This window comes from Oryctolagus cuniculus, chromosome 12 (assembly GCF_964237555.1).
Source record: "Oryctolagus cuniculus chromosome 12, mOryCun1.1, whole genome shotgun sequence".
In the NCBI taxonomy this organism is placed as follows: Eukaryota; Metazoa; Chordata; class Mammalia; order Lagomorpha; family Leporidae; genus Oryctolagus; species Oryctolagus cuniculus.
In genome coordinates this window covers 22,463,259-22,477,649 of record NC_091443.1, presented here as the reverse complement: position 1 = coordinate 22,477,649, position 14,391 = coordinate 22,463,259, and the positions used below count along the sequence as shown (strand labels likewise).

The 14,391-nt window shown below is 56.2% G+C and overlaps 1 protein-coding gene across 4 annotated transcripts; it reads right to left on the bottom strand.

The window, feature by feature from the left end:
- Window positions 1-7,421: 7,421 nt before the first annotated feature.
- BMP4 (bone morphogenetic protein 4) lies at window positions 7,422-14,376 on the bottom strand. 4 transcript variants are annotated; one of them, XM_051821718.2, is made up of 4 exons: window positions 14,259-14,376; window positions 10,833-10,957; window positions 9,469-9,848; window positions 7,422-8,546 (listed from the first exon to the last, which is right to left on the bottom strand). In XM_051821718.2, exons 3-4 carry the CDS (start codon window positions 9,839-9,841, stop codon window positions 7,690-7,692), a joined length of 1,230 nt encoding a protein of 409 aa, XP_051677678.1. In that variant the 5' UTR covers window positions 9,842-9,848; window positions 10,833-10,957; window positions 14,259-14,376; the 3' UTR covers window positions 7,422-7,689.
- Between the last annotated feature and the right edge of the window lie 15 nt (window positions 14,377-14,391).

The following is a 14,391-nucleotide window of genomic DNA, read 5'->3' as shown; positions in this document are numbered from 1 at the left end:
TAACTCTGCCTCTCAAATAAATAAATAAATCTTAAAAAAAAGTTTAGAGATTTTAGTTAGTGTCACATTAAATTAATCGTGAGCATTTTCATTTTCTCAACATTATTTTCCCACTAGCAGCCAGACTTCTGTCTATCCACACTTCCAGGTCTTTAAAAACAACAAGGTGTCAACTTCACAATGAAGAGATGTAATCAGTTCTGTGTCAGTGCAGGTCTGTCACAGCAGGCACCTTCTGTTAAAATCTATATTCAATTATGGAAACCCAACTGTAAATTATGCTGGGGAAAATGGAAGCCTTTCCCAACCCTGCCCGACCCTATCATGCTCCTCCTGACTCCCAGAGCCCTGTCCTAGAGGAGCCTATAAACTGAATATGGACAGAGGACTCGGAGCACGGCACCGACAGCTGTGTCCTGCCTGTCACTCTCTTCCTCCAGCATTGCCTAAATTCACTTTTCTTCAGCTCACCATGACTTGCCATAGCACATTACCACTCCTGGGGAGATACAGCTACAGTTAACAGTCTCTCACAAGTGTTCATAAGGTAATAGTTCCCAATTCAAAGTCACAGTTTGTCTTCTGGCAGCAAAACTTATACATTTTTGCAACTGTCGCTTCTTACCAACAGAGCTTATTAAAAGCCTGGTTTTGTAGGGTGAGTATTGTGGCCAGCAGGTCAAGTCACTGCTTGTTACAGGCATCCCATATCTGAGGGCCTACCCGGCTTCCTATCTAGCTTCCCGCTAAAGCTTCTAGGAGACAGTGGATGATGGCTCAAGTACTTGAGTGCCTGCCATCCAAATGGGAGACCCAGACTGAGTTCCTGGCTTTTAGTTTCAACCTGGCCCAGCCCTGGTACGCATCTGGGGAGTGAACCAGCAGACAGAATTCTATCTCCATCTCCCTCTCTTACCTCTACCTCTTCCCCTTCCCCTCCCTCTCCCCCTCTCCTTCTCCCTCTGGCTTTCAAGTAAGTAAATCTTAAAACAACAAACAAAACAAAACCTGGCTTCTTGCCTTGGATCTCTGGCACTAATCTCTCAATCTGGAAATAACAGACACTTTAAAAGAGCTTCCAGTAGATCCCATGTTAATTAGAACCCCAGAGCATTCAATCTTCCAGAAGGCTGCAAAGTTCCATTTATTTATGGTGTTGGGTCTCTAGGTGGGATATATTTGGTTAAAATAAATTATGAGCTAGTTTTGGAGAATTGCTAAGTGACAACCAAATAAACAATCACCTCCACATAGTGCAGGCCCTCGGAGACCATGATTTAAGTGCATGAGGAGTTTGGGTAGCACTAGTGTGACAGCCAGCTGCCCAAGATAGTAGCATTCCCAGGCAGTGTCCCCAACACAGTCACAACCTCCTCTGATTTATTGGGGCTACCTATGAAAGATGACAAAGCAAAGTCTGTGCAGAGGAAGAGGGATAGTGTCAGAGTTTGCTGTTTGTTTTCTCGGGGTTTTCACCTACAGGTCTACACTAACTCGCCAAAACAACATTAGCAACACTGTCTTCTCAGCAGCAATCCGCTAAATCCTACGACTGTTCCATCCGGAAAAGCTGGTCAACCTCAAGATAGATAACGAGCAAAACAGCCTGAAGTTTGAGGGCTTAGGGGAGGGACCATGTTGATCAAACCCACTTACCACACTGCTACCTTTTGCAAGACTGTGGGAAAAGTGACTTTCCTAGTTAACAGTCCCCACCCCCTCCTCTCCAGCTAAATGGAATGCTTTGCTATGCAAATAACCAGTCTGATCTCAGAGGAAGTAAAGGACTCCGGAGAGTAAAAGGAACTCACCTTTTGGAGGTAAATTAACTCTTTTAAGATACCATTGAACAAATTACTTCTCTGTGCACTAAGAGTTCTCTTAGTGCCCTAAACTCTCAAAACTCACCCAAGATTAGTTTACTCTTTCGAGGGTCAGGCCTCATAAAGAGTGAGTCCCACTGGAAAAACATCTTTTGTCCCTCCTTGTTAAGGCCCACAAAAGAAGCATGTGGAAATCACTCAGCCACTGACATTGGTGTCAGACCCCAGGCAACTAGAACCTGAAGGCTGAAAGTGTCAAGGTCAGGCTGCGTCTAGTGACCAAACTCTTTGAATAGGTTTTAATCTAGTAATTACTACATTTAGATAAGCCCGCCTCCCTTTCTTACCACCCTCATCCCAAGAAAACCATCGCAAGAAATCAGAGAAAGACAATGAGGGATGCACAGAGTCCACTAGCAAATTATTCGGCCGGCGGCATCGGAGGGTATGAGACAGAGATCTGGGCATTTCTCTGCCTCTCTGGGTCACAACTGACTTTTCCAGGAACATATTTACAAAATGATCAAATCCTATGGAAACATCCAGTTTGCTCAATCAACCAAAATGTCTGAGCCTAGGCTGTCAGTTATCCAGTTTTCAGGATATTTAAAACACACAAAAGAATATTCTGTTTAGTGCTCAGACCACAATGCTTAAGCCAAACCTTAAGAAGACAGTAAGAATCTGAGATCTGGACCTTGGCCACAGCCCTGATACTATAGACAGGCTGCTCAAAAGTGCCTGAGCAATACAAGAAGTTTGTATCCAGTCTGCTTTCTCACAAAGGAGCAGAGGTGACCCAAGCTAACATACATAGAAACCATGCTTTCAGAATTTAAAATATATTAAGCATATCATATTGATCTGAAATGAAGAAAAATACAACACAAAGAAAAGGCTGTAGGAAACCGTGTAAATACAGGGACAGATAGGAAGGAAACAGGAAATCCTAAGTAGTTGTTATAGGAGAATGGAACCAACAAGTAGATCTGGAATTCTGCAAGTGAACACTAGGCTATATAATTCTCACTGGCTGTTAACAAAGCTGTATAAGTCAATTTTGAATGACATCCATGTTTCTACTTCTGAATTCAAGGGACACTGGGTATGTGCTTAACCATACCTGTTTTAGCCTGTAAAAAGAGCATGCCATTATTTTGGATTCAGTTGAAGACTAAAGAAAGTATATTTAAAAATTCGCTCCCTCTCCTTCCGATACCATACATATCCTTGGATTCTTACCACAGAACAAACTGCACAGATCAGAGTGGCCCAGATTATAAGCCGAAGTCAGCCTGCAGCTTCAGTTGCAGGAGAATACATTCTCTTCACTGAGTCCCAGGGCAGCTCCAAGCAGGGTGGAGTCAGGTGCTGGTACCCTGCGTAAAGTCACTCGGGAGTGAACCATCAGTCCAGTGGGTTCAAGTCTCAATCAGTGTGTTCACCTGCTACCTGGGGCTCCCATTAATAAAATGGGAAAACATTGCCACAGTAATGATAATAAAATTGTGTGAAACTAGACTCTCCTTGCACCTTGGCTGAGGAGTTCCAGGATTTGGGGGTGAGGGACCTTGTTTTTAATTGTTGTTGCTAGAAACCAAGCTATACAAAGTTAAGAGAGATCAGTGAGACCTTTTCTTCAGAAAATGTGGCAAAACTGAAAGCTGGACTTAAGAAATTTTCATTAGTAACACAACACAGCCAATTATTGTTCCATCTTGTCTTCTTTTCCTCAAAAAAGGTACCTTTCACATTTTAAACATTTCTGAATCCTGTAGCGTTATGTTTTCTGAATTGTCTGTTCTGAATGGCATACTACACAGCATCGACATTTTCCTGCAGGTTTTTTTTTTTAAGATTATTTTGAAGAGCGAGAAAAAGCAGAGATTGGAACTTTCTTGAATTACTGTCTTAAATGATTTAGAAACGGTCATTTCAAATGGCTTCCTTAGTGAAAAAAATTTTTTTAATTTCTTTTTCCAACACTGACTAAACATTGTACATCTTGAACTTTTAACTTCTTTTTCAAAATTGCTCTGTGGCTGTTGGCTTGCTTTGAAGAGTGGTGTTTTTGACATTGGGGCAATCCTAGATTTCTCTGGACATCAGCCACTCTCGTCCACCGGTGGCCATCGCGGCTCCTGCTTCTCCTGGCCATCAGGAGTTGAAGGTGAGGAAAACCGGGAAAATGCCCCACAGTGGGGCGACGTTTCCCACCACGCCAAATGCGCTTCCAGTTGGGGGGTTCCAGCCACGCGCTGGTCTGCGTCACGCAGTGGTACCCCCGCACGGCTCTCCCTCAGACCCTCGAGGGGGCCACCCGGGAATGCCAACACCCTCGGTGTCCTCCTCCTCGCTTTTCAAAGCGCTGGTAAGAGCTGCGCCGGGTGGGGACCCGGGCCTCGGGAAAGCTCGGCCCTCTGGGGCTCACCTTCGGACGGGGCGCGCTGCAAGAGGGCGCGGGGAGACCCTGGGGCGGCGGGCGGCCGAGGCGCCGTCCTTTCGGGTCGGGGTGTGTGTGTGTGGGGGGGGGTGGCTTGGCATCGCGATTCTGAAAGAACCCGGCCCGTCCTGACTCCACTGGCGCGCGCCCGTGGCCTCTCCCTCTCACGTGCGGGCCCGGCGCGTGGTGGCGGAGACCCGGCTCTGCGTTTCCCCCCAGGGCTGAGGCTGTGCGGCTCGCCCCTCCCAGTCGCCTCGTGTGCGGGCCTACTGTGAGCTCGGAGGCACGACAGCCTGGCTGTCGGCGGACGAAGCGCCGACCGTAAAGGCGCTTCCACTTCGCGAGCCTGCCCCAGACTCCACGCTTCTGAGGCGCGCCCCGAGGGCCGGCGTGCGCTAACCCGCCCTGTCGGTCTCGGCAGAGCTTCGCCTGCGCCCGGGTCCCCGCGGCGGCGGCGGCGGCGGCTGAGCCAGACCGGCTCGTCATCCGCCGGGGCGCGAGGCCCCGCGGCCCGCAGCCCGCAGCCCGCAGCCCACCCGGTGCGCCGAGGCTCGGCGCGCCGCCGCCAGGTGCTCGGGCCAGCGGGCCTCCGGCGCGCAGCACGCCCCCTGCCGCCCCGGCCGCCGCCGCCGGGCCTGCGCGCGCGGGCAGCGGGCGGGAGGCGGGGCCTGCGGGGCCTGCGGGGCCGGGCTTGACGCGCGGCCAAGGCCGGGTGATCGCCGGGGTCGGCCAGCGCCGCGGCCGCGCGCAGAGCCCTCGCAGAGTGGCGCTGCCCGGCGGCCGCGGGTGGGGGCGGGAGCGAAGCCCGGTCAAGACGGAAAACAAAGTCAGCAGGTCACCTGGCAGGTTCTGGGCGAATTATGCAACGAAAGCCGGGGAATGTTTCAAGCGGCCCCCGCCTCACCCCCCCACCACCACTTTTTTTTTTTTTTTTTTTTTTTTTTTTGGTCTCAAGCTCCTCGGAAGCCGGTTCCAGTAGAAGGGTTGGGCAGGGATGGACCCAGCAGTGCCTCTGATGTGGTTATGACTTTGCTGAACTCCTCAAGGGCCGTTCTTGAGCCTTGTCTTCCTTTAAGCAATGGGAACCCTTGTTGGGGGGTGGGTGGGAAGGGAGAGGGAGGGGCAGGCTTGATCCCCAAGCTACGCGGAGAACCCCCCATGCGCGCACACCTGAGGTTTCCACCATGTCCCAGACCCACTAAAACCTAAATTACATCCCCTCCACTCCCGTCCGGGCCCCGGGACTGAGCCTTCTGTGGGGACACGAAGAGTTAATGCTGGCCTTGGCTCATTGTTTTCCGTGTAACATTTGTGGCATTAGGACTATTTTGTTAACTAGGTATGTGCAATTCACAGAATTTCACGGTAAATTCCCCAGACCAAATATTTGGCTGAACAAATAAACAACATTATCCATTCCTGAAAATACGCCAGTAGCTGGAGGTGGGGGGTGGATGGGGGGGGGAGGTGGGGGAGTGGTTTCTAGGAAGTGACCTGAGCGGGGACCGGTGGCCACCAGGACCAGAACTGGGCCTGGGGTCATTGGTTCAAGTGCTGGGAGTCTAGGGGTTCCTTTCTCAATGACACAGGACGTTTCTAAAAGGTGCTGGAACCCAACATGGGCTCCCCCCACCCCTCCCCACCCCCCTCGTGATTTGTCGGAGCTCCCTGTCCTTAATCAAAGGGGCAGCGACCTGGGGGGCAGGAGGTGGAGGAGGGTTTCTCTTTTGGGGAGTTTTTGGAGCTCCGCAGAGCCTTGCTGCCTTGGCCTGGGGCTCTCATCTCCTCTCTCCACCTGCGCTCTCCAGGGAGCTGGGGCTTTGGCAACCGCCTCACTTCTATTTTTATTGGTTTCCACTAAGCTGCTCCTTTTGGAGGATTGTAGGACTTCAGTAATTAAAAACAAAAATGAATCCTGCTTCCCCCACCCCACCCCCCAGAGCATATGCCAGAGTGTGAGTGCAAGAACTCGGGGGTGCACACATCACACACGGAGCTTCAGGGCCACGCGCGGTCAGCGCCACCACAGCTCTGCCATTCCTTCTCGCGCTCACCTAACAGCCCTCCCCACAGACAAGACACCAGACTGCTTCTGCCCCCAACCCATCCAGACCCACGCAGAGAAAATGCACACCTAAGCAAGGAGCCTGAGCAGGCCCGTATCTAGGGCTGGAGTTGTTGGTGGCGATGAAGCAGCAGCAAAGGCCTCCTCTTTGGTCCTCTTACACACCACACCATGCCATTCCAGAAAGTCCTTTCTCCACCTGCTGGCTGCCTGCAAACAGAGGAAGCCCTCCAACCTTCAGCACCCTCCTTTTTCACTGTGACAAAACACTGAGCATCCTACTTAAAGAAAGCCCAGCTCCGAACATCAGCGCCACCAGGCCCATCACCTTCGGCCCAGCTCTAGGGAAGGAGGCACAGCAGAGGTACAGCAGAGAGGAGGGTTGGCATTGACTCCAGAGAGCCCACAGTAGCAGCGAAGCACTTTCACAGTGCCTACTCAGCATCTGGCCTCCTTGTCAGTCCCCTTCCCAGCCCAATGTGTCAGGATGTTGAACTTGATGAAGGCCTTCAAGAGCGATGGGGGGTAGGGAATAATGCCAAGAAAACACTGGAGAGTTCTCAGTGGTGTATTAAAGTAGTGGTTATCAAGCTTTTTTTTAATAAAATGTAGGGCATATCATATATTTTACTGGGTAAAGTCCACTTCAAAACAAAGAAAAAACCCACAGATTCATATGTGAGCTGTGCAAATTAGTTTTGGTTTGAAAACACACTGGCGCCTGTAATAACCAGAGACACCCCGAGGTATCGTAAAGGTGGGAGCTCAGACTTCATCACAGTCGGCTGGGCCGCACCTCCAACAGGTGAGCAAACACAGAAGATGTACGAGGAGCCCCAAACGGGGCCTTTCATCTGACCTGCTCCTTTCATCCCACTGTTTCTCCAAGGCATGTGTCATCCAGATGGGAGAGGATGCTGCGTCCTTGTTAACATTAAATAGAAATGGAAAACAATTCATCCCAGCAATTACCATCTCTCTGGGCCACTGGTTTACTTCCTGTCCCCACCCCAACTTCCATCAATGCCCCCAGCCTCTCTCAACAGCACAACCGAAAAGAAAAAGGGTAAGAGAGAAAAAGGCCAGAGTGTACCTTTAAAATAATGACTCATTTTATTTTTTTCTTTTAATACGTAGTTATAAATATATTTTGTCAAAATATATGATCAATATGGTCAAAACATTTGCACGTAAAGTCATAAATAAGGTCAAGGTGAATGTTTAGGTTTTTTCCTTTTTTTTCTTTTTTCAAAGATAAAAAGTCCAGCTATAAGGAAGCAGTCTGTGTAGTGTGTGGGTGAATGGATGGGAACGTGTGTGTGTCTGTCTGTCTGTCCGTCCTCAAGGGCTGCGGGATCTCAGCGGCACCCACACCCCTCTACTACCATCTCCTGGTAATTCTTCAGTACCACCTTGTCATACTCATCCAGGTACAGCATGGAGATGGCGCTCAGTTCAGTGGGCACACAACAGGCTTTGGGGATGCTGGAGTTGACAGAGTTGACCAGGGTCTGCACGATGGCGTGGTTGGTGGAGTTGAGGTGGTCCGCCAGTGGAAAGGGGCAGTCCCCGTGGCAGTAGAAGGCCTGGTAGCCTGGGGGGGCCACAATCCAGTCATTCCAGCCCACGTCGCTGAAGTCCACGTAGAGCGCGTGGCGCCGGCAGTTCTTATTCTTCTTCCGGGCCCGCTGTGGGTGATGCTTAGGGCTCCGCTTGGCCCTCCGGCGTCGGGTCAAGGCATGGCCCCGGCCGTCGTGGCCAAAGGTGACCAGGAGGGGCCGGAGCTGGGCCCAATCCCCACTCCCTTGAGGTAACGATCGGCTAACCCTGACATGCTGGCCCTGATGGGTCCGTGTATGGTGGAGGTGAGTCACCTCCACGGCCAGCCCATGGTTGGGCTGCTTCTCCCGGGTCCATCGCAGGACCGCGGGGCTCACGTCAAAAGTTTCCCACCGTGTCACATTGTGGTGGACCAGTCTCGTGTCCAGTAGTCGTGTGATGAGGTGCCCGGGCACTGCTTCCGCCGGGGGCTTCATAACCTCATAAATGTTTATCCGGTGGAAGCCCCGCTCCCAGTCGGGGCCCTGGTCCACCTGCTCCCGGAAGAGCCGGAGCTCTGCGGAGGAGATGGCCTCGTTCTCTGGGATGCTGCTGAGGTTAAAGAGGAAACGAAAAGCAGAGTTTTCGCTGGTCCCTGGGATGTTCTCCAGATGTTCTGGGCACGGTGAGAAGGAAGGGAAAATGAAAGAGCACGTGAACTTTTTTGAGAGATGGGGATGGCGGAAGTAGCTGAGCGGGGTGATGAGTGGTGAACTCTGCTTATAAGCTGGAAGACTACGGTGGGGGCAGGGGAGGGGTGTCTGCCTGTGGGTCTGAAGGAGCAGCTAGGTAGGGCACCCAGGGAACCAACAACACTTAGCTGGCGCCTGTCTAGCACCCAAGACAGAGCATCTCCCAGCCTCCCCCATGTGCCTGACAGCTTCCACGCAGCCACTCCCTTTCTCCATCACGCTCAGACTCCCATTTAAAGCCCCCTCTTGGCTTGGCCCACAGAGCCCAGGCTGGAGGAAACATGCATGCAACCACTCTCTCCCTCTTCCTCTTTCGAGTATGTTACTAAACATTTCCCCAGCGATCTTGGAAACACAGAGCATGCCTTGTTGATCATGTTACAGGGGGGAAAATAAATTCCAACACAGTAATGATGCTGGTGGATTCATAACTCAGATTTACTTTGGAAAAGAAACATCCGCTAGGAAACATTCAGATCAGATTACAAGGCCCCTATTGAATAAACCTGACCAACGCACACAGCTGTAATATTAAATTCGGTAGGTGCTTTGGAAAAAGGGGGGGCGGGGGGCAGAAACAGCTTTGATATGGCAGAAACACACCAGCGGGACTAGCAGCCTCAGTCCCCATCTCCCAACTACCCCCACCTCCACCCCCCTAACCGCCCCCCCCCCAAATAAGTTCAGAGGCAGCTCTGGAAATTCTTGGAGGTGAGCAGCCCCGTTCCCCAGCCTCTCCGATTGGGGCTTTGATGTAACCTGAACTCTTCCCCCAGGGTGCTCAGGGCCCCCGCAGCCAGGCCTGCTGGCCCTCCCCCCTCGCCCAGACGCCAGCCAGGGACTCACCTTCGTGGTGGAAGCTCCTCACGGTGTTGGCCCGGCTGGCCGGACGCTCCGGATACTCGAGACCGCCGCTGGGCATCTGCTCTTCCTCCTCCTCCTCCCCTGACTGGAGCCGGTAAAGATCCCGCATGTAATCCGGGATGACGGCGCTCTTGCTAGGCTGCGGGCGGCGGCGCAGCCCGAACATCTGCAGCAGCGTCGCCTCGAAGTCCCGCAGGAGCTCATGGCTCTGCCCTGAGCGGCGTCCTCCCGCGTGGCCCTGAATCTCGGCGACTTTTTTCTTCCCCGTCTCAGGTATCAAACTAGCATGGCTCGCGCCTCCTAACAGGACTTGGCATAATAAAACGACCATCAGCATTCGGTTACCAGGAATCATGGTGTCTCTGGGGAGGGGTGGGGGGGTGGAATAAATAAACACCAGTAAATAGAGAGAAACAGAGAGGTGTCCGCATATGCATATAGGGCTAGCAGCACAGGGTCGGGATGCCAAGCAGGTCGGAAAGACCCAAGTCTGTGCCTTCTCCCTCGCACCCCCTCCCCCCCCCAAGCAGCTGCAGCCGTGCACGGCCTGAAAGTAAAAATTGCCCTGTAATTACTTGGTCTAACTTGTTTACAGTCAAATAACCCCAAATCAGATAGCCTCCATCCTGTTAATCTTTTTTTGTCCCAACTGCCATCTGAGCCATGATCTCAGCGTGGCTTCTTCAGGAATAAACAGTTAACATGGAGGGGGGGGTGAGGAGGGGGGGGAGGGAGAACGCAAATGCCCTCGCTCTCCACGGCCGACTTTCAGCCTCTCCCCCCTCTCCCTCCACCCCCACCTTCCTCCGCCCTCCGAGCCCAACTTCCACAACCTCCAGCTGGTCGGGACCGTCAGGGAGGGAAGGCGGAGAGGCAGGGACTGGACGGAGGCGCGGGGCGGGCGGCGGGGTCCGGGGGGGCTGCCCCGGCGGCCGGTTTTGCGCCGTGGCCGACGAGGGTGAAATACTCGGCAGGAGGTGTGATCGTGTCGGCACGCTCCCTCCCGGGGAAGGGGGTGGCAGCCGGCTCCGGGGAGAACTCCGCGAGCTTTGACAAGAGGCTGGGACCGCTCCACGGGCGCTCGGAACGCTCCCCTAGGCCAGCGGGGCAGGGACGCGGAGTGGCGGGCGCGCAGGACCACCCCGGGGCAGCGGACCTGTCGTCTCTGAGCCCCCACCCCAACCCCAGCCCCGCGCGCTCCCTTGCCCTGCACCGCGCCCGATCGGAGCCGGCAGCACTTGTTAAAAAGAACCGGCTGGGTCTGCGCGCGCCGGCTGCGGGGCCGCGAGCGGAGCGTGGAGGGCAGTGAATTCCCGGGAGGGGGTAAGCAAGAGGTGTCTACTCACTGACAGAAAACAAGGCATATAATAACAGTCCATGATTCTTGGCAGCCAATCTTGAACAGACTTGCTGGAAAGGCTCAGAGAAGCTGCGGCCGCGCGTCGCTCGGGATGGCACTACGGAATGGCTCCTAAAATGAATATTTGAATATAATGAGACTCGGGCGCAGACAGGCTCTGTTTTTCTTCCAGCCCCTCGGAGTCACGTGAACGCCGAGGCCCCGCCCGCCCCGCCTCCACCCGCCGCCCCCGCTCGGTCCCCGCCCCTCCAGGCGAGGCCAACCTCCGCGCCCGCCGCCCGAGCCTCGGCGGCCGGGGAGGAGCTCCCGACGGCGGCGCTCAGCGGAAACCTCGGCCGGTGCCCCGCCGCCAGCGCGCGGAGGACCTGGCCTTTGCCTCCAGCTGCGGCGCGCCATGCCGAGGGTCTGGCCGGCCCCTCGTCCCCGGGACGCTTTAGCCACAGGTCCCGGGCACGAAAGAAAGGGTTTGCGCTTTGCGGCCCGAGCCTCGCTCCAGGGGTTGGCAGTGGAGTTTCAGCCGCCCGGAGCCTCCGCACCGAGAGGCATGGGTACCGGGAAGCGCAGCGGGACCCTCCGCGCACGCTCGCACGACCCCAAGCACGCGCGCGCGCGCCCTGCCGGTCCTCCCTGGGGTCTCGGCGAGGCCAAACATCACCCCTGGCGAGCGGCTGCGGGCGCTCCGAGCAGCAGGGCGGCCCGGCGCTGCGGCCCCTGTCACGCGTGCGCTCGGGGGCGGGGGTGCTGGCTGTGCTCGCTGTGGGAAAGTGAGAGGCAGCGGCTGCTGGAGTAATTTCTGCTCTGGCTCCATTACCGAGGACGCTCTCACCGCCCCCGTTCCCTCCCTCCCGGTCCAGCAGCTCCCCCAAAGAAACGGGTCGGCGGGGCCATCGAGGCGGAGCGGCGGGCGCCTGGGCTCACGCCTCCAGACCGATTCAGAAAGAGGCGTCGCCCAAGGGCGCACAGCAGTTTGCGGGTCTGAGTGTCGCCGAGGTTTTACAACTCCCGGCACGGCGCGGAGAGGAAATCCCACCGCGTTCCCAGGAAGGGAGAAAGCCGTGAACAGCTTTCGGCCTGCGCTTGACGTGTGCGTCGGTCTCTCCCCCTCGGTTGCTCGCTCGCCGGCTCGGCTTAGTTTTTAAACCCCCACCCCACCCCCGCCACTTCCTCCCCCTACGCCTCCGTCCTTTGCACCAGCTGCAGAGTCGCAGCGAGGAAGAATTTTACCATGCACAACTCCAGCAGTGACTGGGACGTCCGCGCTCCCACCGTGGACGCCGCACGCAGGGCTGGCTCCGCGCATGGGCCTGCTCGAAACCCGGACCTCGCGCAACTCTACGTTCGCGCGCCGGACGCCCCAGAGGCGCGACCTCCCCTCTCCGCACCCGGAACCCACTCCACCCAGCTCCCCAGTTCTTGCCGTGGGGACGTCGCGGAGCTCCAGGGCGGGGGCTTGCCCGCCACTCTCCCCAACAGACTTGGTTTTCTTGGGGGGGGGGCACTTGCAAACGGCCTTTGAGAAAGAAGAGTAAAGGATGGAGCAGCTCAGCCCGCCCTCCTGGCAGCCGCTGCCCGGCGCCGCCCGACACCGCAGGTCGGAGTGCAGAGGCCGCGGGCGCCCCTGCGCGACCGTCCACGCCCCGCCAAGCCGCGCCGCTCTCTGAGCGACTTATGCCTTCTGCGTTCCCGCGCCACCGCAGGGAAAGGGCTGGAGAGAACAGACTTTTTTTTTTTTTTTTTTTTTTGGAGAAACCATGAGTCCTAAAAAAGCCCAGTGGAAGGAGATCCAGGAGTGCAGGACGCAGACGGCGGGTGGGCCGGTGCCCGCGGGCGAAGAGACGGTGGGAAGAAAGGACGGACGCCCGGATCCGGGACGATCCCGGCCCCCGGGAACCTCCCCGGGTGGCCGGAGCCCCGGCTGCGTTGAGACCGAGCAAACGGGGCAGGGGTGGGTGGGGGGAGCATGGGGACGAATTTCAGTAACTACCATTTTCTTTCCAAATTCTTAAAAAAAAAAAAAAGATAAAAAACCCAAAGCACTCCAGAACTGTGTCTTGGGGGGCGGGGAGGGAACCCGTGGCGGTCTTTCTTCGCTGCCCTGCCCGGAACTTCCCCCCAACGCCTCGGTTTGCTCAGGGGCAACTTCAGTTTTGCAAGTGTGTGTATGCCCTTGGTTTTTCTTTTCTTTCTTTCTTTCTTTCTTTTCTTTTTTTCTTTCTTTTTTTTTTTTTTTTTTTTGACACCCCACAAAGCCTTTAGCTCACAAACCGCGACCCTCGCAAACCATCCGCCAAAGTGGTTCTCAGGGGCCGCGGTCCAACTCCCGCGGGAAGGGGTCTGCAGCGACCCGGCAATCCCGGGGTCTTTTCTTATCGGTTCCGGGAGAGGAGGGCCGGGGAGAGCCGCGCGTCCTCCGTGCGTCCCGCCAGCGGCTCCCCATAGAACACGACACCGCGGGAAGACGCGTGCAGGGAGCCCCTGGCATCCTGACCGGCGTCTCCACTGCCTTCATCCCTCGAGAGGATGGAGGGGAGGGTCCTCGTGTGCCCCAAGTCCACGGCGCATCGTGCAGCTGCTGTTCGCAAGCTCTCGGGGAGCCCGGCTAGCTGGGGGCTGGGTCGGTGGCACTGCCCCGACGCTGCCCCTCGAGCTGCACGCGCGCTCCGGAGGGTAGCACCACTGCGCTCCCTACCGCGCAGCTGGCTCCAGCTGGGGAGCTCTCCCCACCTCGCTGGCCCTCAGCCCCAGGCTCTCTGCAACGCAAGAGACAGCTCTCGCGCTCTCTCTCTTGCTGCCCGTCCCGTCTGGCGTGTCCCAGCCTGCAGCCCACGCGCAAGGCGTTCAACTCCAGACCCCACGGTCTTTGCCACTGACCGCCCCCTCCCCCCACACACACCAGGCGCTTCTCTCCATCCCACCTCTCCTGCCCTGCACGTCCCCAAGTTCGAAATCGTCCGGAGCCACCAAGCGGAGAAAGTGGCCTGGCTAGAGGCAGTAGCAGATAAGGTGTCTCTGCGCGCCAGCATCCCCACCTCCGGCGCCACCGTTGGAGGGGAAAAAAAACCTGCCAAGGCCACCTTTTGCCTCTGTTACCTCCTGAGCTCCCAACCTGCACCCCGGAAGATGCGTCTCGGCCGCCTCGGCCTGGCGCCCCTGGCCAGGTAGCCATGCTCACCATCGGTCCCTGCGGTAGCGGGCTCGCCAGCGGCAGCTCCTGGGGACCTCTGAAACGGCTGCGGTGAACCTGGGCAAGGGCCGGGGGCTGGGGCGCTGCAGGCTCGAGACGGCTCGGACGGGAATCCCATCAGGGAGAGAGGCGAGATGCTCAGGCCCGGCGGCGGCGGCGGCGGCGGCTGCGGCGGCGGCTGCGGTGGCGTCTCGGGCTCCCTGGCCGCGGCGCGGATGCCCAACTCACCTAGCTTCCGGGCCGGGCTCCGCGCTGCCTGCCTCCGCCTCCTCTGCCCTCGCGCATCTACTGCGCCCTTCTCTTTCCCTCCCTCTCTTTCTTTCTTTCCTTCCTCCTCCTCTTCCCCGCCGGCCCCTCCCTT

What these genes read in the sequence shown, in the direction of transcription:
- BMP4 (XM_051821718.2), bottom strand. Translation starts at nt 9,841, where the DNA reads ATGATTCCTGGTAACCGAATGCTGATGGTCGTTTTATTATGCCAAGTC. An exon ending in GAGGAGCTTCCACCACGAAG is followed by an intron (nt 8,547 to 9,468) that starts GTGAGTCCCTGG and finishes CACCGTGCCCAG; the next exon opens with AACATCTGGAGAACATCCCA.